Source organism: Nothobranchius furzeri, chromosome 1 (genome assembly GCF_043380555.1).
Source record: "Nothobranchius furzeri strain GRZ-AD chromosome 1, NfurGRZ-RIMD1, whole genome shotgun sequence".
NCBI classification, from domain to species: domain Eukaryota; kingdom Metazoa; phylum Chordata; class Actinopteri; order Cyprinodontiformes; family Nothobranchiidae; genus Nothobranchius; species Nothobranchius furzeri.
In genome coordinates this window covers 94,885,986-94,909,595 of record NC_091741.1, presented here as the reverse complement: position 1 = coordinate 94,909,595, position 23,610 = coordinate 94,885,986, and the positions used below count along the sequence as shown (strand labels likewise).

Genomic DNA, 23,610 nt, shown 5'->3' with positions numbered 1-23,610 from the left:
GGGGGTTACGAGAGGCGATTAACACCACGTGACCAGCTACCGATCAGCAATCGTGAGCTCGCACGGACTTCTGGCGTGTTTGATATTTTGCTCGTTCCTCGTGAGGGTATCGCACTGTTGAAGCGGCGCTGCGAGCAGCTGCGACCCAAAATGTATCAGAACCGCTCACGGTGCATGCGCAATCCTGCATCAATACCACTCGCCCGCTATTTCCCTAATAACACACGTTGTTCGTTTTTATTTCTACACGTTTTTTTACTCACAAAGATTGTCAAGAAAGCGTGTTTGTCGTGTTCGTGTCAAATTAAACTGATCACAAAACACAGATTTACTTTATTTCGTTTTCCTCATCCAACCCCCATAAATCCCTGTGTGTCCTCCTGCAGCACTCCCGAAGGACAACAGGCAAAACAAGACAAAAAAAGTCTGACGTGTTGTGTAAAAACTGCTATTTTTAGCATATTTTTAGGTCCGACGTGTTGCTACCAGACGTACAGTGTGAGCAGTCAGGTCGCATCCGAGAACTGAGTCGTACAGTGTGAGCACATGACTCGTGAGATCTGCCCTGCGAGGAAGTCGTACAGTTTGAGCTGAAGCTGAGCGCTACGAGTGAAAAAGTCGCACAGTGTCCGCCCGGCTTTAGAGTAGATCCGCTGCCCCTCCACATCAAGAGGAGCCGGTTGAGGTGGCTTGAGCATCTGATTAGGACGCCTCCCTGTTGAGGTTTTCTAGGCACGTCCAACCGGGAGAAGACCTACAGGAAGACCCAGGACACCCTGGAGGGAATATGTCTCTCAGCTGGCCAGGAAACACCTTAGGATTCCCCCGGAGGAGCTGGCCCAAGTGGCTGGGGAGAGGGAAGTCTGGGCCTCTTGGCTTAGGCTACTGCTCCCGTGACCCAACCCCATATAAGCGGAAGAGAATGAGATTTTTTTTAGAGTGTTTAAAGAATAGGAAATGTAGAATCTCAATTGGCTGTGACCTTACTTAGCTTAGTTAAATAATGTTTACAGTATATAAAAGTCTTTCTAACGTTATACTGTAAAACTGACAAAGAACTTTTCCACTCTGAATCAAAACAACATAATCTACAATGAAATAAACTATGAGTTACAAGTTTAAAAGTCCAGTTTCAAAGGTGCTTCCTTCCAACTATGTTTGGGGTCAAGTGTATGTATTATAGTAAACTGTGATGGAAGTTAATCCTAAAAGGGTTTATTTATAAACAATATTTGTAAATTTTGTGCTTTTGCTTTTTTGTGCCATTTTAGGGATAAAATAAGAAGCTGACTTAGCCTGGTGTGCCTTCCTATATCTGTAAATAAACACTCTGGTAATGGGCAGCGCTACGATCAATCAGAGAAATTAATAACCTGATGGATTCATATCTACAGAAAGCAGTCCATGGGACAGTCTGCCATTTACTGATGAAGAAGCAAATACATTATTTGATGAGATAATGCACTTAAGTACCTCCACTTGCTAAAGTCTCAAAGAAACGCTCAAGTCTAAATGGTCCAAAGTAGATGCTAAAGCCATTTCAAACAAGGGCTATTCCTGAGCCGATGTCCTCTTGGTAGCTTTCTCTTTTGCAGCTACTAAGCCCGCCCAACACCACTCTACAAACACTGAGCACTGTGATTGTCCAGACCATTCTGTTAGCCAATGCTGATGCTACAATGGCGCGTGGCTGGATCTGTTGTGATGTACTAGTTGGAAGAACGCTAACTCACAGTGCAGGATAGTAGTCTAAAAATAAAACAAGGATGAATCCAAAATATAGCTCTTTAAAACTCCAGTTGAATATACCAATCCGTTTATTGTCACAGATAGTTGAAATAAAAAATGATTTTTACAAGCACAAACACGTCTCTGTGCACCACACCTGCACCGTGATTGAGAACCTTTTTAACCCTTTTTCGCCTAGAGCTGCTCAGAGCGCCCTCTCCCCAAAGACCGACCTGCAGGGCAAAATCTTTTGCTGCTGCTATGGTTTCGGCTAGATTTCTAGGCTAAAACTGACTCATCACTACATTTTTACAACAGGAAGAATTGATGTGAAACGTTTTGATTGAATCATAACATCTCTGTTGGATTTGGGGCCTCATAGAAGGACTGATCTCTCCATGAAGTCCTTTTTTTAAGAACAGAAGGATCTTCTGCTGGAGATTGAAAAGTTGTTGAAATTTTAGAAAACTTGGTTTTGATTGGAATAAGTTCTTTTAAAATTACAAGACTCAGGAAAACGTGTTCCATGCTATCAAAACAGCATTCAGCTCCTGGCCTTGCTAGTTTCTACTGAAGTGGCAGCAATACGTTGTATTTTAGCTTTCATTTTATGTCATCATTTCTTTTGTTTATTTGATTCACCAAAAGATAAGAACTCAAAACCAAAATGACAAAAGTCTCGTACGATGTTATTTGGGTTTTAGGAGGACCGAAGCATCGGGGTCACCATCAGTCATAAACGAGCACCGATCCGATGACTGGTGTAATAAACGAAGTCTACATCCTTAAATCCCACTGACTGATATCAGCCAAAACACCCGAGCTGTGATGAAATCATGAATCAGAGCCTGAGAAATGATCAGGGAGGATCAGAGTGCTGAGCAGGAGGAGTGGAGATAATCTCAGGCTAAGAAGGAACGTATTGACAGTTTGATCACGTAGAATTAAACTCTCAGTCACTCCTATGAATACAGTCGGAGACAGAGAGATGAGATGGAAGCGTTTGCATGAAACGACTCATGAATAAAGAGTTTGATCGTTAACACAGAGACCACTTTAGCTGAGTATGCAATCATTCTGTCAGTCCTTATGCAGAAAAAAGGTTCCTCTTTTAGTAGTGGTAAAGTAGTAACTCTTATTGCTAGCAGGGTATCTGCGGGTCCTTAAAAAGTCTTAAAAAGTCTTAAATTTGCTTTTCCAGATTTAAGGCCTTAAAAATCCTTAAAAATGACCAATAATCCTTAAATACAGTTTCCAGAGGTCTTAAATTACCAAAGGCCCAATAAACAAGATTATTTTATTTCTATAAAATTTTTGTGAATTTCTAGTTAGTGTTCAGCATTTTTTGTGTACGATGTTGGCGTAAGCAGAACCGTACACATTCAGTTGGTTGTGAAAGGGGGCTATTTTTAGATGAGCACATTAGCAGGTTAAGGTAGTGGGAGCTTGCGCCATGGGGAAGTGGAAGTTTAATGGTAACTGGATGACTAATCCCATGTTCGCGATGTGGTTAGCACCTGTTCCAGGCAATAGCTGTAAATTATAGCTTAAATTTAATTTTAAAAATAGCTTACATTTGGTCAAAGTGGCCTTAAAAAAGGTCTTAAAAAGTCTTAAATTTGGCTCCCTTAAACCTGCAGATACCCTGTGCTAGGGATGGACAATATATCAGTATTGGCTAATGTTAGTCATTTTAAAACATTTCTGTATCGGTTCAATAAATAAAACTGGGTCAATATTAACAACCGATATTTTTTCCAACTCATCTCTGGTATGAATGAATGTCTTCCAAGTCATTTTCTGTGTAAAAACACTCTGGTGCTCCTGATTCAGGGGGTAGAAGTTTATCAGAGCGGTGGGTAGCGGAAAACAACATGATTACAAGTCTTACTCATTTATATTCATTATATTCAATGCTTTTTCTGACCAGATTGTTTTACTGTTTATTTCCCTTCTGCAGCTAATGGGCTCGACACACGGGAGGCGACATCGCCTCTCCTCCATTCATTTTCAATGAGACATGCGCGACAAAGCGATAATCGCGGGTCTCTCTCCTACTAAGCGAAATGCGAAAAACGTGCGTGTGAAATTTTGCACACGTGCACGTGTCGTGCACGTACGACCCAGCGACGCGATCCCAGAAAGTTGAAACATTTTCAACTTTTCATCGCTGTCGCTCGGACGAGGACCAACCAACGGAGGTTTCATTCACTGACCAATGAGCGGACAGGATGCTCCGCACATCTCCAAGCAAACATGGAGGAGAAGTTGATTATTATTATGTTTTATATAGTAAAATCAGAAGTAAGATTTCACATAACTCTAGCAGCACCTTGTGAAACATCATATCTACCACTTTATTAACTCTGAACCGCTTAAATAACCTTAATTCCCTCCAACCTGACACAGCCAAACAAAACAACGGAAGTTTCGATTTCGCCATGGAACAGAACGCGTAGACGGCTTTGCCGCTGGCCGCTGCCGCAGATCGCCTCCCGTGTGACAGGTAATAAAAGCGACAGCGACAAATTTCGCTGATCGCGGTCGTTTGTCGCCTCCCGTGTGTCGAGCCCATAATGCAGACAATGTGGGCAGAAGAAGTTTTTCACATTCAGCATGCAAATGCAACTCAGAGTGACCAATCGTAAAAGGACTGGTATTACACGGTAACTCAGTGAACATTTTAAAAGCACGACTAATTTTTCTTTTCTACTCCTTAAATAGGTCCAACATAGTGAAAATTTGAACCTAAAAGTGTTAGAAAGCATCACTCTACATCAAGGCTATTTAATTGTGGGCCTGGAGGGGCGGTATCCAGCATGTTTTGGTTTTAACCCTGCTTCAACGCACCTGATTTCAATTAGTAGGTGATTAACAGGTTTTCTGGGCACGTCCAACGGGGAGGAGGCCTAAAGGGAGACCCAGGACAAGTTGGAGGGACTATGTCCCTCACCTGGCCAGGGAACGCCTTGGGATTCCCCCTGAAGAGCAGGCCCAAGTGGCTGGGGAGAGGGAAGTCTGGGCGTCTCGACCCGACTCCTGATAAGCGGAAGAAGATGGATGGATGGATTAACAGGCTTCTGCAGTGCCTGGTGAGCTGCTGCACAGGTGATTCAACCACTGAAACAAGTGTGTTGGAGCAGAGAAACCACAAAAACGTGCTGGATATGAATAGCTCTGCTTTACATTAACAGCCTGCTGGAGAGAGAAAACTCATCTTTCAGATGCACAGAATCACCCCTAAGAGCCGCAGATGGCCCCCGGGCCACTCTTTGAACATTTAAAGAATTTATTTGTCAAACTTTTTTTTCACAGCTTGTTTAAGGCTCACTTTCCTTTTCTTCTGTGTGTCTGAGCATGCCTCTTACAGGTGTGGGGTTACCATGGTGACCTTAATGAGCCACTGACTGCAGCTTTAACCTTTCATTTAATCTGTTTTTTTACAGCTTTTATGCAGTTATATATCAAAATGCAGGTGTTTTATTGAAGATTTCAAGGTACGTCCCTGATTGCTGTGGAGATTTATAGAAACAGGATTTCTCAGCTGTAGCCAAGTTGGCATCCCAAAGGTTTTCTTGGAAGAAGTTCCTCACGCGTCTTGAGCTACAGTTCCCAGAAAGACGTGTTGAATTAGACTGTTCTAGTGTTCATCACGCTTTGTCTGCATGTTGTAATCAAATCAAGCAGAGGTTGCTGCAAGGACAAGCCAGGACCTAGGTGTTTTGGAATTGAATTTGGACAGCAGCTGGGACTTTTATGAGTGGAGAACAGCATATATGCTGCACTAGGAGTAATTTAAGAAGTTTTAACGTTCACTCTTCTTTGATGGTGCATTTTCCTTTAAAAGCAGTTCAAACATACGCCATCTAATGCAGATGAGCCTCCATAGTCAGCTGTTAATTCTCACCAAACGGCAGAGAAAATTGGAGCTAATCCCCCATGCGACTTTAACCACAGCAGACATTATGAGAAACATGACAGTCATGTCAGTCAGTAGGCAGGAAGGCTATAAGAACAGCTCACGTAACCCCCTCCCCCGGCCTTTTGTTTGCCTGTCAGCTTGGTTTTATGTCTAGGTGTGCACAAGTGCATGAATAAGTGCTCAAATGTAGAGGAACAAAGGATGGATGAATCCTTCACTGAGAAAATCATAAACATGAGCCTGCATGTGATTGACCTTTGACCTGTGGGAGCCTACAGTAATGCTTCATTGAAGACTGCTGGAGGTGAAAGTAAGCCTGGAGTGTTCTAGCAATTGCCACATTGTTTTCACAGCACTTTCGTATTGTATTTCAATGCAATTTCAGAGTATTTGCATGCAATTCAAACCAGCCCTTGTTGTTACAAAAAATATTCAGTTTACCACTGAAAAGGTGGCTCAAGGCCCCCGGCACAGACTTCCTACTGACTCCTGCAGGTTGAAAAAAATCACAGAAGCAGCTGTCTGTTTTATTCAAGAGGTGAAGAATAGAAGAGATTTTTTTTATTTAAAGTTTTTTTTTTATTGTCAAAAATGATCATTTTTTTGCTTTTAAAGCAGCTACATAAAAGGTGACTGCAACCAAAGTCACCGTTTCTGTATTGATTAAAGCGTGGTGGCTGTTATTTTACATGTGTAACCCAAAGTGTTGCAGTGTTAGAGGACACACAAGTGCATCAATCTCCACGGCGACTGTGACCCACTTTCATTGTGCTGGTGGAGGTAGAGGACCGAAGGGGGCCGGTTTCTGGGGGTGGGGTGGTGCATCAGGTACATGAATATAGAAATAAAACCTGCAGATGTTAGAGAACACATGCAACAGGAGAGTAGCAGGATCCATTTAAATTATGCCTTCATTAACTACTTGGGGAACATTTTTTGTAAAAAGGAGAGAAGTAATTAATTCTGTACAAAGAGGTTTAATAATGACAAATAAGCATTTATTTATCCTACATGGCCCAAACTAGGAAAGTAGATCTGGGAAAAACCTGACCGGAACTACACTTGCATTAAGCTCATTTCCCGAACAAACCTGAATCCTCTTCCTGGTTCTGTCCTGTTTACAATGTTTTCTGTGTTTATGTTGTAGTCAGGAATGCCCCAGACTGTGTGCTCAGGCACCATGTTTACCACTCCCAGTGGCTTCAGCCCTCATCTGGCCTGTGCTGAGCCTGGGGAGGATGAGGAGACCCCACAGGAAGGCCCGGGGCCTGGGGCCTGTCTGGCCGACGGACCTCCCATCACTTCGGCCTCCCTGGACACTCTGATCCAGAACCTGGTGCCCACTGCAGATTACTACCCTGAGGTAAAGTGACATCGCTACCTACAAAAACTCACAAATGCTTTAATCATCCCAGAAAGGAAGAAGGATGACTGAAGATGAGTAAATAAAATCAAACCAGTAGAAAAAAAACTAAAGGGACTGACTGGCATCTCTAGAAATGTTCCTGCATATTGTTTGGGTGTTCGTTGCCTGGCAACAGTTGAGCTGATGATATGACATGCATGGCTAACAGATGACACAGCAGGTGAACTCTGTCTGAACTTTCCTCTGGACAACGACGAAACTCACAGCTGATCATTTCAGATTAACAGACACTGTGTCTCTGTAAAACGTCCACGATCAAACCAAACACCGTTAACCACTCCTCTGAGTCCCATCACTCCATCTGTAGTTTCTGTTCATGTCATCTGAAACGTGCGGCTTTTTCACTGTTTCCTCCTCAGCTATAAACTTTATTTACACGTCTTCTTTAGTGATCGAGAGATGAAACTGTTACTTGTTCCTAATCATTTTTCAAATTTCCTCTTACTCTTACTGGCAACAGCCATGAAACTCTGGAATGGTAGTGAGATAGTACGTTATTATTTAGGAAAATGGATTGCAGTACCCAAATATTACCACAGGATGTCATTCTTACTTCATTCTTACATATTGCACCTTTCAACGTCTCTTCTTCAGCTAATCTGGATTTAGTCCTTTTCCAGTTGGGTGTGGAAACTTCTGTTTCAAAAGTCATATTGATTTTGCAGAAAATAATCTGTATGAGAAAATCATAAAGACATCATTGAATCTGATCTAAGCAGCATCAGGTCTTTTATTCAAGTGTTTCTTCTTAATTACAGGTATTTTTGGGTAGCTGTAGTGGGAACACCATACTAAATGTCCCCTTCTGACCTCTGACAGAAAGCCTACGTGTTTACCTTTTTGCTGAGCGCCCGTCTGTTCATTCCTCCTCTGGAGCTGCTTTCCAGAGTGTGTGAGCTGTGCATCAAACAGCAGCAGCTGGATCAGAGCCCACTGGACACGGTCAGCACTGCACCACACATGAAACCACGTTCCGGCGCGTGCACAGACCAGTTAATGAGCTGGAAGCATTCAGTCGTTGTGTTCTGCATCTAAGAAATGACCCCTTTTTTGTACTACAAGTACAGGAAGTTGTTCACCTGATTTATTTGTTCACTAACAGGCTAAAGTGCGCAAATTTGGTCCCAAGATCCTGCAGCTGCTCACAGAATGGACGGAAACATTCCCAACAGATTTCAGGGACGAGACGATGGTTGGACACCTGAAAGACTTCATCCACCGGATAGCTCCGTGTGACGAGGTATTAGAAACATAAAGATACAATTCTTCCACTTTGTGAGAGATTCTGATGGAAGCTGACCAGTCAGTCAGACACTGGTAGAGGGGCCAGTTGGCCTTTCCTGTAAATCTTCTGCCCCATTTGGCCCAATAGTTATATAGAATTAGTATTTGGATTAGAATTAGAAAGCTTTATTGTCAATTTACAACAACAGGACATGCTGTAGGCACAAAGGTATCACAAGGCCTACCTCAAGGTGCTCACAATAATGCTCATAAAATGAGAAAAATAAAATGATATAAATTAAAATGAAATCCAAAACGAGGCTGACATCAGAAAGGAAAAGATTTGCATGTGGATAATTGGACATAAAGGAGTGGTGTGTACTAACAAGAATCAAGTCACCTACAGACACAGTCAGCGTCTGTCAGCATCACGGTTTACCTGGGTGCCATGTTTTCATGTGCAGTTACAGCTGCATGTTCAGAGTGAAGACTGATGACTGACAGTAGGAGCAGATAGTCACGTGTGCTCCAATCAGGAGGGCCGAATCCCTGACTCTACCCTGAGGGTATTTACCTCAGGGGATCCACCCCGACACGCCTGGGGTCCGACTTCCCTGCATGTCAAATAGTATAGCACATGCAGCATCTGTGTGTGACTAATGAGAAACGAGAAACGGTTGCTGTAAAAGCAGGATGTGTTGGGTGAGAAATAGTAATCTCCTCTGCTGAGTGTGATGGACAGTCAGGGTCTCGGCTGAGTAGTCACAACCCAGCTGTTACACAGGCTTAATGCAGGTGATGGGAGCAGAGGGAGGAAGAAGGTACATCTGCAGCCTCCGGGGAAAACACAAGGAGAAGATCGGGGGATGGGCCACGGACAGAAGAAAAGGTGGAACAGCAGGAGGAGGAGGAAGTGATGAAGTCAGAGAAGAAGAGAGGGGGATGGTCGGTGGAAGGTCAAGGGAGGAGAGGTGGTGAATCAATGTGCTGCTACTAGCAGCTGGCTGTCCTCAGCAGGGTGTGTGTTTGTGTGTGCGTGCGTGTGTGTTGGGCCGGGGGTGGAGGCTGTGGCTCCAGGTCATTTGTGAGGCAGACTGACCTAATGACCACTGAGCAGTCATCAAGAGGGAGTGGCACACGCGCGCGCACACACACACACACACACACAAACACACACACACACACTAGTGTAAAAGCATTTTTAACATTCTGATTAAAATGCTGGCAATGTTTTATACTTCATCCCTCACTAAGCACTCATATATTTTTGTACCATTACATTGCTTTTGTGCTAAATATGCAGATTTTGGCAGCTTACTACAAAAAATGGTCTTCATGAATTAGGGAAATATGTTTAAACATGAACATTAGTTTAGGTTTTTTGTCTATTTTATCACCTAAACTTGGTATGCAGATCAATAGATATTTAACTAATTTGTTAGCATTATCAGAGAATATATGAAAATATACCAAGTAACAGGGTTGAATAGGTCAGTGTTTCCCAACCTTTCACGACTTCTACCCCCTGAGACATTTTCTCACACCACAAGTCAGATGTGCGATGATTCTCCAATAGTAGAACTGATTATTAAATGAGAATAATTTCATTAAAACTCACTAATGCTGAACCACGTCTTACCTCCCGTCTGGCTCGTGAATGGTTTACAGGCTCAGTGTGCTAACTCTTTACTTTTTTACTATTGAGTAGTAGTAGTAGTAGTAGTAGTAGTAGTAGTAGTAGTGTTCTATGTATCGGTTAACACACCAGTCCCGTTTAATGAATATTTCTATTAGCTTGAAATTTTACTTTCTTTTTTTTTTTTTTTTTGCACCATCTTGAAATATCTTGAAATAAGACACAATGCTCAGCGCTTTGACATGAAAGTTCTCCTTCTCCGTCTAACGTTGTGCAGGGGTGGCGTTAGTTCTCTCCATGGCAGCCTTCGTGGTTTGGGTAAATTCTGCTCGTTCCCCTTGGGTTACACACACTGCTCTAGCTACATGTGGTCACTGGATTGAAAGCTTGTCAGTGGAGACATGCTCATTTGGTTTACCTGTACTGTTTGGAAAATCGTTAAAACAAATAAAAACATAATTTTTAAATAATGTTTGTGCGTCATTATGCAAAGGAACTTAGACCTTTCAATTTCTTGTTTTAAAATGTATTTAGTGATTAACTCATTCGCTGCCAGCCGTTTCCTGACTGGTAAAGCCCTTCGCTGCCAGCACTTCTCACCGTTTTTACTGGGGTTTTTTAAGAGTCACAGAACGTTGCGCACTAGGATGATGTCGACACCAAAACAAAGAGGAGACTCACCTCTTACATCAGGAAGAATCAACGCGTTTTGAGCGTTATCTGTTCTTTCACAATCCGCTGTTGAATTGTGATCGGCAGAAGCTTTTCCGGTCTGCGCTTCACTTTTTTTACAGCAGCGGCCCAAAACGATCTCCTAACACATGGATTTTCTGCTTCCTGATCACGTGAAGTGTGACATATGCAGATGAAGGTCGACTTTAGAGCTGAGATGTTCTCAAGGTGCGGGGGCTCGTTCCGATGCCCACACAGTAAAAAAAAAATGCAAATGACGACTTTAGTTGTCATTGGCAGTGAATGAGTTAACTTTAAATGAAGATCTTTGTGGTAAACCTGTGGGACAGAGAAGTGCACCGAGTTCTGAGAATCACCCTTTTACTGATTTTAGGAACATGATTTTGACGTAAAGGGTGTGTTTGTGCACCTTTTGTAAAATCCTTAGAAATCCACACCCACACACTCTGTGTCCTCACATTCAGCTAGCTGTTCAGCAAAACACAAAATGTGAATATGTGGTAGTCATATCTGAATGTATCTAAATGTGAAAATGCATTAAGGTGATTTAACTGAAACTGCATTAGTATTATTACAAAGGTGTCAGAAATACCAGATTCAGAAGAAGGCAGCTCTAGTATAACTGTATCTGTATGAATGGATCCACTTAAAATGATTTATAGAGCTAATTTGATGATGAAAAATAATGTTTTGCTATATTGATTCATTTTGTTAAACCAAAAGAATGAATCAACATTGAGTTGTTCATTGAAGTCATAATAGAAAGCATTTATACAAATTTCAATAATGCTTTTTTTCCTATTTTTTATTCATTTTAGGCAATAAGAGTTATAATATGATGCAAGACAATAATAATAATGATGATAATAATAATATAGCTTAAGCAATAAGCTCCAGCTTAATTCCTAATCTCATCCTAGAAGAAGTCCCAAGTAAACCAGTATTTTGGCAAAATCTTTTACTTCAGTTGTTTGTTTGTTTTTATTTCGGTTCGGTGCTTGATTGAGTAAGATAAAGGAACTAAGTGTACTCTACTAGTCAAAGAGTTCAAGGCTTTGTGTTGTTTGAAATAATCCTTTTATCTTGATTTTTCTGTTTGTGACGATCGCTCTCAGCTACCACACCAACTTTTAGCCTGATGTCTGTAAAGTCTCTTTAGTTTGCAGAAACTGATTCAATATCTTGGCCATCTTTAACTGGATTATCTCAAAGAGCGAGTCCTTACTAGATGGACATTGTTAAAAGCTTCTTTACGTTTCGTCTAGGCTCGTGGTGAACAAACACTTCAGTCAAATGGGCATAGACACATCATCAGCCACCTTCGGCCTACCAATGGCTGTTGATAATTAAACAGATTAACTGTGGTTAGAAATGAAAGCTGAGACTAAAAGATGCAGCTCCGACCCACGGGTTCTTCTGTCGGTCACTAATCTACGTCCATTAATAAATGATTCATCAAAGATGTTATTGATAGCTCTTCCTCTTCCTCCTCCAGGCGTACTGGAAAACCATGAACCAGATGCTGCAGAAGCTGAGCCAGAGATTGGCCCTGATGAGCAAGGGGGAAGAGAGCATCGTCAAGGTCTCCCTCAACGCTTCCTCCATCTCTGACAAGCTTGTGGCTTTCAAGACTAAACCTCCACCCATCCAGAAGGACATTCTCTCCATCTGCAACGACCCCTACACGCTGGCACAGCAGCTCACCCACGTGGAGCTGGTGAGTCCACGGGCGGGGGGTGGGGGGGGGGTGGGGGGGGGGGCTCAGGGGTCAGACAGAGGTCGTGATAAGAGATGATAACAAGGATGCATGAGGAGGGATGTTTGAGGAGTGCTAATGCGCTAAGAATAATGAAGCATGAGTGGAGATTTAGTCCATGTCATGGTCCTTGGTTTTAAATAAAAGATGAAAGAACTACAGGAAGCTTTATCTGTGATTATAACTCCTCAGAAATCTGTGTCACCCGTGGTAATAAAAGAGAGAAAACAAAGCAGAGGGAGGACAAGGGTCTCCGCAGCGTCCCTACAGGCCCGTGCACGGTGCTTTTAGCCAGTTCATGTGTGTCAATCAGTGCACGTGTTCCGGGGGGGGGAGTTCTGAGCACGGCTGAGTAAGGCTGTACCCTTGTCTGAGCAGTGACATCACCCCAGAAGTCAGCAGTGTGCCCGGGGCGGTAAACAAAGAGGATAAAACCGCTGAGGATTTATGTGACTTGACAGCTTCCTACTCTCTCACACACACACACACACACACACACACACACACACACACACACACACACACACACACAGACATATAAGAGAACAAAGGCAGAGATGGACAGGCATGCACAATTCACACATTGTTGATTTGTTTGTTGTCTTATTTGTAGATTTCAGCGACATGCCGTTGCTGGCTAACTAGCTAATTTAATGTCATGTTGTGCTCTGAGTGTGTGATGGGTCTACTGAGTCAGTTTGATTTACACATGCACGGGAGTTCACTGCTGTCTTTCAATGGAAGTAAATTTCTCCTCAAGTGTTTCTTTGTGGAAATATGACACCAGTGAGTCATAACTTCCTCTTATCGATTGGCTTCCATTACTGAAATGAAATAGTTAATAATGGTTGCAGCTCCATTGTGTGTGTGTGTGTGTGTGTGTGTGTGTGTGTGTGTGTGTGTGTGTGTGTGTGTGTGTGTGTGTGTGTGTGTGTTCGTGTTCACTTTTAGGACACATGTTGCAGCAGTGTAAGCAAATGTTAGGATGTAGATGTTTAAATGTTTGCATAAAGATTTGATACAGTGCTGAATGTAGGTCATTCGTTTCTCTGGTAACGTGATCCCAGACGAACATTTCTGTTTGTCTGTTTTTCAGGAACATTTAAGCCGTATTGGGCCAGAGGAGTTTGTCCAAGCCTTTGTTCAGAAAGACCCACTAGATGGAACACAGGTACAATTTAGTTTTCTGCTTATGTGAAACTATTAAACACCACTGAAATTGAAAGTTGAACTGGGATTTATCAAGTAGAAAGGCTCTAAGTAATCCCAGCGTTCTAGGGGAAAAGAAACATTTTAAACAACATATCGTGCAAATTTCCCTTTTGCATCCTTTTGTGCTGCCATGCTGTTCTCTACAGCCTCTGTAAACACTCTAAACATGAAAGAAAAACATCTGTGTGTTTTCGGTCCGTGTTTGGTTTTAAGAATTGTGTGCTCAAAAGAAGCCGTTTTGAAAGGTCCCCATTTGTGACGTCACAAGTGGGTAGGACCGCCTCTCACATGTAAGAGGGAAGTGCTGCTGGAGGCCAGCCACTCTGAAGTTGCAAATATGAAATTCTGGGCGTTGGTGGTCTGAATGACATTTCATTAACCCTGTAAAGCAGGGCTATTCAAGTTTGGGCCATTATCCAGCACGTTTTAGTGGTTTCTCTGCTCCAGCACACTAGATTCTGTGGTTGAATCACCAGTGCAGTAGCTCATCAAGCTCTGCAGAAGCCTGTTATTCACCTGCTGATTGAAATCAGGTGTGCTGAAGCAGGGTTAAAACTAAAATGTGCTGGATACCGGCCCTTGAGGCCCGGAGTTGAATAGCCCTGCTGTAATGGGGTATTTTGGCAAATACAGGCCAAAGAAAATCATTTAACAATATGAAAAAGTTGCTAAGTGTGTCTTTAAAGTGACAGAGACCTTAAACGACTCAATCTGGGAGGTGCTGAAAATGTCGAGACCAAAACTGCTGAGATTGCTTCATGTTAGAGGGTTTTAGAGCAAAGACCTTCATAAACATGTTTGTATCGACCATAGAACTATTATAACTTCATTAAATTAAGACATCATTACATGTCCCCTTGTTGCTGTGCTTCTTGGTGACGAGGCAAATGGCTGACATTTGCTGCAGTTGTGGTTCTAAGATTTAGCACCTCAAAGTTTCTGCAAACAGTTATAGACCAGTTCTCAGATGGAGAGTGTGAGCAAGTGTTTGATCATTTCTGTTGAGCTTGTTTCATAAACATTTATGTGAAATTATGCCTCAGAAATTCTGTTAAGGCTTCAGTCAGAGCTGGCTCAAAGCTAATGTTAGAAATACAGCAACAAGAACCACTGACTCACACTGTAACGGGATTCAGATTACTTTTATTGTTGTGCTAAACGGGGAACGCCCCGTTTACAGGCGAGTTTGAAAAGTAGGTGGCGTGGCTCTAAAAGTCTTATATCCACAAACACAACCATGGTGCTTAATTAATCTGCATCAAATAAATACGACTATGTGTGTTAGAGCAGCAGCAAAAAAAAAACTCATTTATAAAATAATCAACTGTATTTTTCTTGGATTCAGCAGAAATAAACATATTTTAAACTGGAAATAGGATTAATCAGAATTTAGCTGCAGCCGAGTTGTAATATCTGTAATGAGAAATCTGTACTCATGAATAGCAAATGGGATGCCATTTGTCTCAGGCAGAATATTGTTGTGGATATTGAAATGTTATTTCTGACTAGATGGGTTGAAAAGAGGGAGATCGCCGGTTGGAGAACAAACAGAGCATGTGTTGATAGGGATGTAGGATGCAGCACACAAAAAAGATTCATACGTGAAACTACCAATCAGGTGTGCTTACTCACTATCAGAGCCCTCTTATGTCTGAGATGACCTGAAGGTGTCAGAATGAGGGGAAACCTCAGATATGTCACACTTTTCATTTACCCTGTACTGTGGCAGTGCTTTCTCTGCTTACCTGCTGTTGTGTGTGTGTTTGAAATGCAGCCGTGTTTCAGTGATCAGAAGAAGAAAACCTCCAACCTGGAAGCATATGTCCGCTGGTTCAACAGACTGTGTTACCTGGTAGCAACGGAGATCTGCATGGTGAGTGAACAACGAAGGCCGTTCTCGCTGATAAAACACCCTCCTGCTCAGGACATGATACGCTTGACTCATGAAGAACAGAAAAGGGTTAAAGATCTACTTCAAGAACATTTTAGAGGATTCTTCTTGTCTTATTTGTGAGTCTGCTTATGCAGCTACAGAGCATCACTGCCCCCTTGTGGACAGAGTGGGTTACTACAGCTGCTCTGTCATTGCTTGCATCAGTGGAGAAAGAAGAATTCTCTTTAGATGAAGTTCAAACTTTAAAAAAATATATATTTTTTTGTCTCCCTTTCACAGCCAGCCAAGAAGAAGCAGCGGGCTCAGGTCATAGAGTTCTTCATCGATGTGGCGAGGGAGTGTTTCAACATCGGAAACTTCAACTCCCTCATGGCCATCATCTGTAAGTCCTGATTCACGGATATGCTGCAGGTTTGTGACCACTCTGGTATGAGCAGCTAAAATCAGTCTGTTTTCCTGCAGCTGGGATGAATATGACTCCTGTGTCGCGACTGAAGAAGACTTGGAGCAAAGCCAAGACGGCCAAGTTCTTCATCCTAGAGGTAACCACAGTTCAACGAGTAACCTTATCACACACAGGGCAGGTGAAAACCCAAAGCTGATCAAGCGTTTGTGCTGTAATTGTTGTTCAGCACCAGATGGATCCTACAGGAAACTTCTACAACTATCGGACGGCCCTGAGGGGGGCCGCTCATCGCTCTCGGACTGCCAACAGCAACAGGGAAAAGGTGAGCATCACTGCTGGGAAGAAATATCAGCTCAGCTGGTTTGTTTACAAACCCTCACATGCTTTGTGTTCTCACCTCCTCAGATTGTGATTCCCTTCTTCAGCCTGCTGATCAAAGATATCTATTTCCTGAACGAAGGGTGTGCAAATCGCCTGCCCAATGGCCATGTCAACTTTGAGGTGCCTTTCCATCCAACTCTGCCTCTTTATTTAATGAAATTCAACCAAACTGAAAGTCTATTTGCTCTTTGTTTGTTGGTTTGTTTAGAAATTTGTGGAATTAGCACGACAAGTAGGAGAGTTCATGACGTGGAAGCAGGTGGAGTGTCCCTTTGAGGAGGATCAGGCCATCCTACACTACCTCCACACTGCTCCCATCTTCAGCGAGGATGGTGAGAACCACTTTCGTTTTGTCCGACATTACTCCTCTATAGATGGAAATCTCAGACCACTCACTGCTTTGCTCCAAACTACACTACCTGATAATACGGTGCTTGATATTGTTGGATCAGAGATGAAGATTCCCAGTTACCATAGTGATTTGTACTCGTTTCACCTAGACATGTATGCCTTTTCTGTTTAATTAAGCATAGTAAGAGACAACTTACCAATCATAGTACAGTATGTTATTGAGATTCTTCTGTTAAGTCTCATAAATGGATTTTATTTTAATAAATAATCACACTATGGTCTTTTCTCTGCATCCATCCTATTTAGTGACCACTATTCCTGTTTAGCCCCCCTCTGGCCATATATGCCCTCCCCTCGCTGGTCACATTACTATATCAGTTTCCAGTTTTGTAATTATTGTTTTCACATTCATTCCTGGTTAGCTTTCTTACTTACTCCAAGTTACAGAAATGTCCTGTCACCTTAAAATGTGTGTGGCACAAATGCCAACTTAGTATCTCATGTTTTCTCGTAACCAGAAAGGCTCTGTTACTTTTCTTCAGTAACTGCCCTGATACCTTCTCTGTGATACACTGTGCTAGTTTTACCGTTTGGTTTATGTTATTTCGGTCAGTCTGACTTTTTCATGCGGGCTGAACATGAAAATTGTCTCCTACACCTCTCCTGCTTTAGCTTCTGATAGAAAATTGACGGATTTGAGAATCCACACAGATCTTCCTCACTTAACATTCACGGACTCTCCCATCGTGACTCACGACGGGGAAGGCTGTTGTCGGTTTAACGTCCGCTAATTAGCCGCTAATTTAAGCTAACCATTAGCATTAGCAACTTCAACTCACGGCAGAAGCTCCTCCTGGTTTGAGTTATTTGTGGAGGTAAAACATCCACGTTTCAGGTCAGTGGTAGAGTCGCGTTGCTAGCTAGATGTCCAAACATCAGGTAATAAGACCACAAATCCTGCCCTCTGAAGCTCAGCTGTGATGTCGTAGCGTTGGTCCTGCTGAGGCAGAGGTTTGGGGCTTTTTTGTGCCCTGAGTACTGCCTGCAAGGTATTCACTTTGGCTACAAACCACTGCAAATATATTGATTAAACGAGTAATTCACACCACTAATACTTGATATTTTAACTCTGTTAGTTTTCTGGTTTTAGTATTCAATGTTGTATTGGCATTTTATTGTAATTCTGTTTGTTTTTGTCCGTGATGCACTTTGTGACTTCCGTCTGCGAAAAGTGCCTTATAAATAAACCTTTTCTTCTCTCCCCTCTGCAGGGCTTTACCTAGCTTCCTATGAAAGTGAGAGTCCAGAGAACCAGGTAGAGAAGGACAGGTGGAAAGCCCTCAGGTGAGGGACACTTATAAAAATGTATTTCAATCCAATAGAGAACATTTTCTTAGCTTTCCCCCTTTTGTTACTCTCAGGTCTAACGTCCTGGGGAAGACATGAGTCAATAATGGCGACAAGCAACCCTCCCACCTACATTTTGGAGCGCATGTTCTCATTGCACTAAACTGGACTGTGAAGGAGCCTAAAGCTGGTACTTAAGGTGTTTTTTAATGAACAAAATATGGGAAGAAAAAAAAACTGATGAACAGGATTCATCAGCGTAAGTGTGAAACAACATATTTTAAGATATTCTGATAAGTGGAGCTAAATTGCAGGATGTTGGAGAGGGACACGGCTTCTCCATCCTCCTTCTCTTTATGTGTGTGTTTACTCTGGAGATGTTTACGACTTCACGACGTACGAGTTACAGGGAGAACCACTTTATCATGTCAAAGCCGTACTGACGCTGTCTCAATGTTTAATGTCTTTATCTCTCTCTGCCCTCTTCATTTACAACCTTGATTAGCAGAGGTGGAAAGAGTACTAAAAATTCCTACTTAAGTACGAGTACCAATACTTTGATAATTTTTTACTCAAGTACAAGTAAAAGTACTTGCCTAAATTTTTACTCCAGTAAAAGTAAAAAGTATCATAAACAACATGTACTCACAGTAAAAGTTACTTAGTTACATTTTTGTTAGTGTAAGGATGGCTACATCTAAGTAGTGCTAAATCACAACGGCAGTTCACAATTCGCTCGTGTATGCACACACACACACACACACACACACACTGCAGCATGTTAGAATCATTTGAATGACTAATTCAACTACATTGAACTGCTTTAGTAATACTTTAATCTCTTATTCTGGAGTAAAATAAAGAAACAAGCTAAATCATCACATATCTGTGGCATCACGAAGCATCTTCTGAGTTCAAACACAGGGATGGAGCACAATGTTTACACCTGAACAGTATCAGGATGTTTTAACTCACAGAGGCCTGCAGGTCTTCTGTTTTATGAGCAGAGCGCTGATAATCCGCTTGGTAGGAGCGCTAAACGTTATTTTGCTGCTTCCGTGCGGAGCGGTAGACAAACACGTTTCAAACACGGAACCGAGTCTGGTTACCGAAGCGAGCAGAATTCTGATGACGTCACACCGGTGCGCGAAGGTGCGGGTTCCAAGCCTCAGGAGAGGAGGGAGAGAGGAAGTAAACAGCGAGTTGATCGACTGAACTGATGTTTTTGAGTAAAAGTGTACACCACCCCCCCCGCACGCGATTTAGATGTGGTGCTCATGGAGGTGTCTCTTTCCGTTCCGACGCTGCTACACGTAATATTTTTCATTTATTAAGCCTACAATTTAATTTTATTCAGTAACGGATATGATTTAAAATGTAGCGAATTACAATTCTTTTTTAAAAACTTACTCAAGTAAAAGTAAAAGTACAGATTTTAAAAACGACTTAAAAAGTATGAATATACAAAAAAGCTACTCAATTACAGTAACGTGAGTAAATGTAATTCGTTACTTTCCACCTCTGTTGATTAGGTAACTAACGAACGCCTAAAGCAGAAATCCAGTTTTTCACAGAAAAATGTATTACACCTTTAAGACCCTCTCCTTGTTTCTGGGATTTCTAGGGTAGATGACCTTTATGGATTTCTACCGTCGACATATAAATATTGGACAATGGGTTTCCATATGCTCCAATAATACGTTTTTGTGCTAAAATGGGAGGTGGCCACCACCGCCATTTTGACCGTGTCACAGGTTCCGTCAAGCCCAGACAATTCCACAAAAGGGAAGAGAGGTGGAGCTGAGGGTGGGGCTGTAAGGCTGGGATCAACTGACGACACCCGGTCGAACTAGCTACAAGCTAACCTGAAGCTAACCCAAAGCTAACGCGGAGGTGGGAGCTAAGCTAACGGAGGTAGCAACCTAGCTACAACTGGAGTTAACTGTGCACAACACCAGAGCTTCTGAGTCAGAGATACGCCGGGCTGACTGTTGGGTAAAACCGGGTGGAACACAGAGGTCTCCGAGAGCTCCACAAGCCGGCAGCCTCACAGCAGACAAGTGCCGCTGCAATCTGAGATGCGCAGAGCTGCCGCTTGGGAGAACTGGGTCTATTAGTGCAATTAATGCCACAGCAAGTCATTGTGTCCAACAATTGCACAAAAAAGAATACACAAACACAGAGACTGAAAATCCCAGAACAGTTTCCAAGCCAGACGAGGCTCTACTGAGGCCTTTCCACGGAGCTAGCTCTGCGGTCACGTGGGTCTGATGCTCATTAATTATACAGAATTTTAGGCTTTTAATACACTTAAACAGAAGAGTGAGAAAAAAATTCACCCCCCTCAGAGTTGTCATGAGTGTAAACTAGATCATTTAAACAAAAAACGTGTTTTGGTACCAGGCTGTAAACATGTTTATTTCTGCTGTGAAATTGGTATTTTTAACATGGGAGTCAATGAGGATTTGCTCGCTCCTGACACCAGCCCCCGCCTCCCGACTGGTTGGGCTGCGGCTAGACCAACGTTCAGAGCAAAACGGCTCTGCTTCTGCTACGGTCTGTCTAGATTTCAAGGCAAATATAATTCCTGAAGGGGAAAACTCCAGATTTCTGCTTTAAGTATTGTACCAGAACATCAGTGATATAAAAGAGTGCTGGTTAGCTCTTACAATTGTCAAATTTCACAAATCAACGGAAGGAATGGCGTGTGTAGTGGGCGTTCATAAGCTCACCGTCCTTGTGTTGCATGAGAACATTTTTCATCTCTTCTTTTTTGTTTTCATTTATTTTGGGGGAAGACGGGTGGGATAATGACCTGTCTAAACGTGTTTACTCATGGTTTTAGGTGTTGTGCCGTTAGCGTAGGAAAACTAGCGTAATGTGTGGACAGCGGACGTTTGGCCAAGTGTAGATGGTGTACAGGTGACACGTACCCCTCATCTTTCTGCTCTGTCAGGAAGTTTTCCTCTGACTGATGTTCAGTTGTCTGATATATTATTTGGAGATCTCTGTGCTGACAGATGTAAAGTTTTTATCGTCACTTTCTTTTACATAATCTGAAGTCGTATGACAAGCTATGTCAGGTGTCTTTAAAGGGGCATAAGTGTATCCACCTTTAAGAGAACTAACTACTAAACTTTGCAGTGTTTTTTGTGTGTGTGTGTGTGTGTGTGCGTGCGTGCGTGCGTGCGTGCGTGTGTGTGTGTGTGTGTGTGTGTGTGTGTGTGTGTGTGTGTGTGTGTGTGTGTGTGTGTGTGTGTGTGTGTGTGGAAGGAAATTTAGATTTCTGTCTTGCTCTGAAGTAAAGAAGGGAAACTTGTGCCATATGAGTCACTGTTTGTCATAACAAAATGTTTACTTGTTTTGTGGAGATTTTCTTGTGTTTAGCTGAGGGTGGGATGAGAGGAGTGGGAACTCTGTAATTATACGCTTCTTTAAAACATCCGGTTTGCCGTAATCGATTGATGTCCGTGTTTTCTCTTGAAGAACCATTCCCCTCTGTAACAGACTGGTTTTAACCCTCCAGCCTCATTCCTCATGAATTAACTTGCTTTAACTGTAACTCGTTCGTGGATAAGTTATTATTGACTGACAGAAATGTGATGTCAAACTTGCCATTCATGGTGAAATTGTGTTTTAATGAAAACTGTGCTGATAATTATGTATTCTCAATGACAATCACCTACATAGCATCGGTTTAGCTCTTTTCAACTGCTACCAGACTGCCAAATCCATCCTTATTTTTGTGTAACATACAAATCTATGTGCGGTATAAGTACTGGGATGTCTGGGCCATTACGAAACACCCTTGACTTTGACATCACTGCAGGATTTGTGACTGGTCTTTAATAAAATGTAACATGCCTAGTATTTTTGTCTACTTCTCATTTTCTTCAGTGTTCTGTTATTATTACCTTTGTTCATGTTTGGTTCTGAATTCGTAAAAACCTAGCTCAATTATCCGTTAATAGTACTATGAAGAAAAGGTACTGACGAGTTGACAGAGCCTTTAAAAAAAGTGACATAGTACAAGTCAGCTGTTAGAATAAGTTATTAACAACACATTTAAGCCCAATTAATTAAACTTAAGAGATAAATTAATGAAATATTTCATTTATTTTATAAAAACAATTTCCCAGCACCTCCTTGTTTAATCTCTAAACATCTTCAGTGTTGTTTATTGGTGTTTTTTTTATTTGCATTAAAACAAAAATATTCAAAATTATGTTAATGGCATTGTTTTTCCTCTACTTCTATGTTAAATCTTTATGAATTCATTAAATGTATTTTAAAATACTTTGTAAGCCCTATACATTATTTCCATTTTTTTATTTGTTTATTGCAATATTAGGTTTTAGATCATCTAAAACATCTGAGGCTTTGTGGGAATGCTTTTCTTTGCTTCTAAATAAGACACATTGATTTTGTACAGGAACATAATTTTCCCCATGCCACTTAAATAAAGATCTGTATATATACATATATAAACTTATTTTTATATATATAATTATTTATATACGTAAAAATTATTTTTATGTATACATAATTGTTTATATATATATATAAAATTATTTCTCTATATATAATTGTTTATTTATATATATAATTGTTTATTTATATATATAATTGTTTATTTATATATATATATATATATATATATATATATATATATATATATATATATATAATTGTTTATATATATATATATTGTAATGGCAAACGGAGTCACGCCTTCCATGTGTTCTAACATCTCAGCCACTGGCTTTGTTCCCCCCACAAATGTAGTCGATGCTGACACACCAGTTGATTTTATTTGCAGATAAATCATCTCAGGTAAAGTCACATTTACACCCGTTTAAAAGACTGGCGTTATTCTTGCATCTCTTCTTCCGCTCTGAAGGTGATCTGGGTCAGTTTTGAGTAGCTTTTGAAGTGCCTGGAGCCCAGGTAGGCCCCGAAGAAGGCCTGGATCAGAATAACTGGTCTCATTTTATTAAAAACCGGTTTGGAGACGTCCACACAAAAACGCAGCAGGTTTTCCTTCTCGGGAAGCAGGCACGTGCTGTACCTGACTGCCAGGCCGAAGTTCAGGGGTAAAGCCAAGACCATGGGGTAGAGTCCACCACCGACCACACCGACCAGTGCGCCTCGGATCAAGGAGCAGGAGGGACAGTCTAGGTCACCGGTGAGCAGCGGTGTGACCACGGTCGCCTGGTACAGAGCGCAGGTCGTCAGGAAGGGCAGCACGAACATCGGGAGGCTGGAGGCGATGCGCGCAGGTTGCACGTTCAGAGCCCTCCGGTACAGACTGTTAGCGATCAGGCCCCCAAACCCCGCGTTTCCTCCGACACACAAAGGTCCATACATAAACAGTTTCTGATCTGAGTCAGGAAGTTTCTCAAAATTCTTCATAAGCATCTCGGCTATCATCGCCCGTGTAAAGGTCTGAGAGCCGCTCTTCCCCTCGGTGTTTTCAGACATCTTCACAAGTTTAGTCTTAACGTGAAAAGTCCGCGAAAACTCAATTTAATTACATGTAGTTGGGCAGATGTCAGGCATCGTCGATGATCTCTGGGCAAAAAACGGGCGCAGACATGTTAAATACCCACAATTCAATGCGGTTGGATTCGTTAG

At 41.9% G+C, this 23,610-nt stretch overlaps 2 protein-coding genes across 2 annotated transcripts in view; one reads left to right on the top strand and one right to left on the bottom strand.

The window, feature by feature from the left end:
- The window catches only part of LOC107375953 (ras-GEF domain-containing family member 1C), a 30,178-nt gene extending 11,969 nt beyond the window's left edge, over nucleotides 1–18,209 (top strand). Inside the window, exons 2-14 of the mRNA XM_015944805.3 lie at nucleotides 6,798–7,013; nucleotides 7,896–8,018; nucleotides 8,179–8,316; nucleotides 12,125–12,346; nucleotides 13,482–13,556; nucleotides 15,372–15,470; nucleotides 15,771–15,873; nucleotides 15,954–16,033; nucleotides 16,124–16,219; nucleotides 16,303–16,398; nucleotides 16,487–16,610; nucleotides 17,901–17,973; nucleotides 18,051–18,209. Coding sequence (XP_015800291.3) covers nucleotides 6,804–7,013; nucleotides 7,896–8,018; nucleotides 8,179–8,316; nucleotides 12,125–12,346; nucleotides 13,482–13,556; nucleotides 15,372–15,470; nucleotides 15,771–15,873; nucleotides 15,954–16,033; nucleotides 16,124–16,219; nucleotides 16,303–16,398; nucleotides 16,487–16,610; nucleotides 17,901–17,973; nucleotides 18,051–18,075 — 1,464 coding nt within the window. The 5' untranslated portion in view covers nucleotides 6,798–6,803 and the 3' untranslated portion in view covers nucleotides 18,076–18,209. The remainder of the gene's footprint in view (nucleotides 1–6,797; nucleotides 7,014–7,895; nucleotides 8,019–8,178; nucleotides 8,317–12,124; nucleotides 12,347–13,481; nucleotides 13,557–15,371; nucleotides 15,471–15,770; nucleotides 15,874–15,953; nucleotides 16,034–16,123; nucleotides 16,220–16,302; nucleotides 16,399–16,486; nucleotides 16,611–17,900; nucleotides 17,974–18,050) is intronic.
- A 4,559-nt stretch (nucleotides 18,210–22,768) lies between these two features.
- On the bottom strand, nucleotides 22,769–23,610 carry tmem126a (transmembrane protein 126A). Its single transcript, XM_015944817.3, has one exon. It carries the CDS (start codon nucleotides 23,455–23,457, stop codon nucleotides 22,846–22,848), a length of 612 nt encoding a protein of 203 aa, XP_015800303.1. The 5' UTR covers nucleotides 23,458–23,610; the 3' UTR covers nucleotides 22,769–22,845.

Coding starts and splice junctions, on each gene's coding strand:
- tmem126a (XM_015944817.3), bottom strand. CDS start 23,457: ATGTCTGAAAACACCGAGGGGAAGAGCGGCTCTCAGACCTTTACACGG.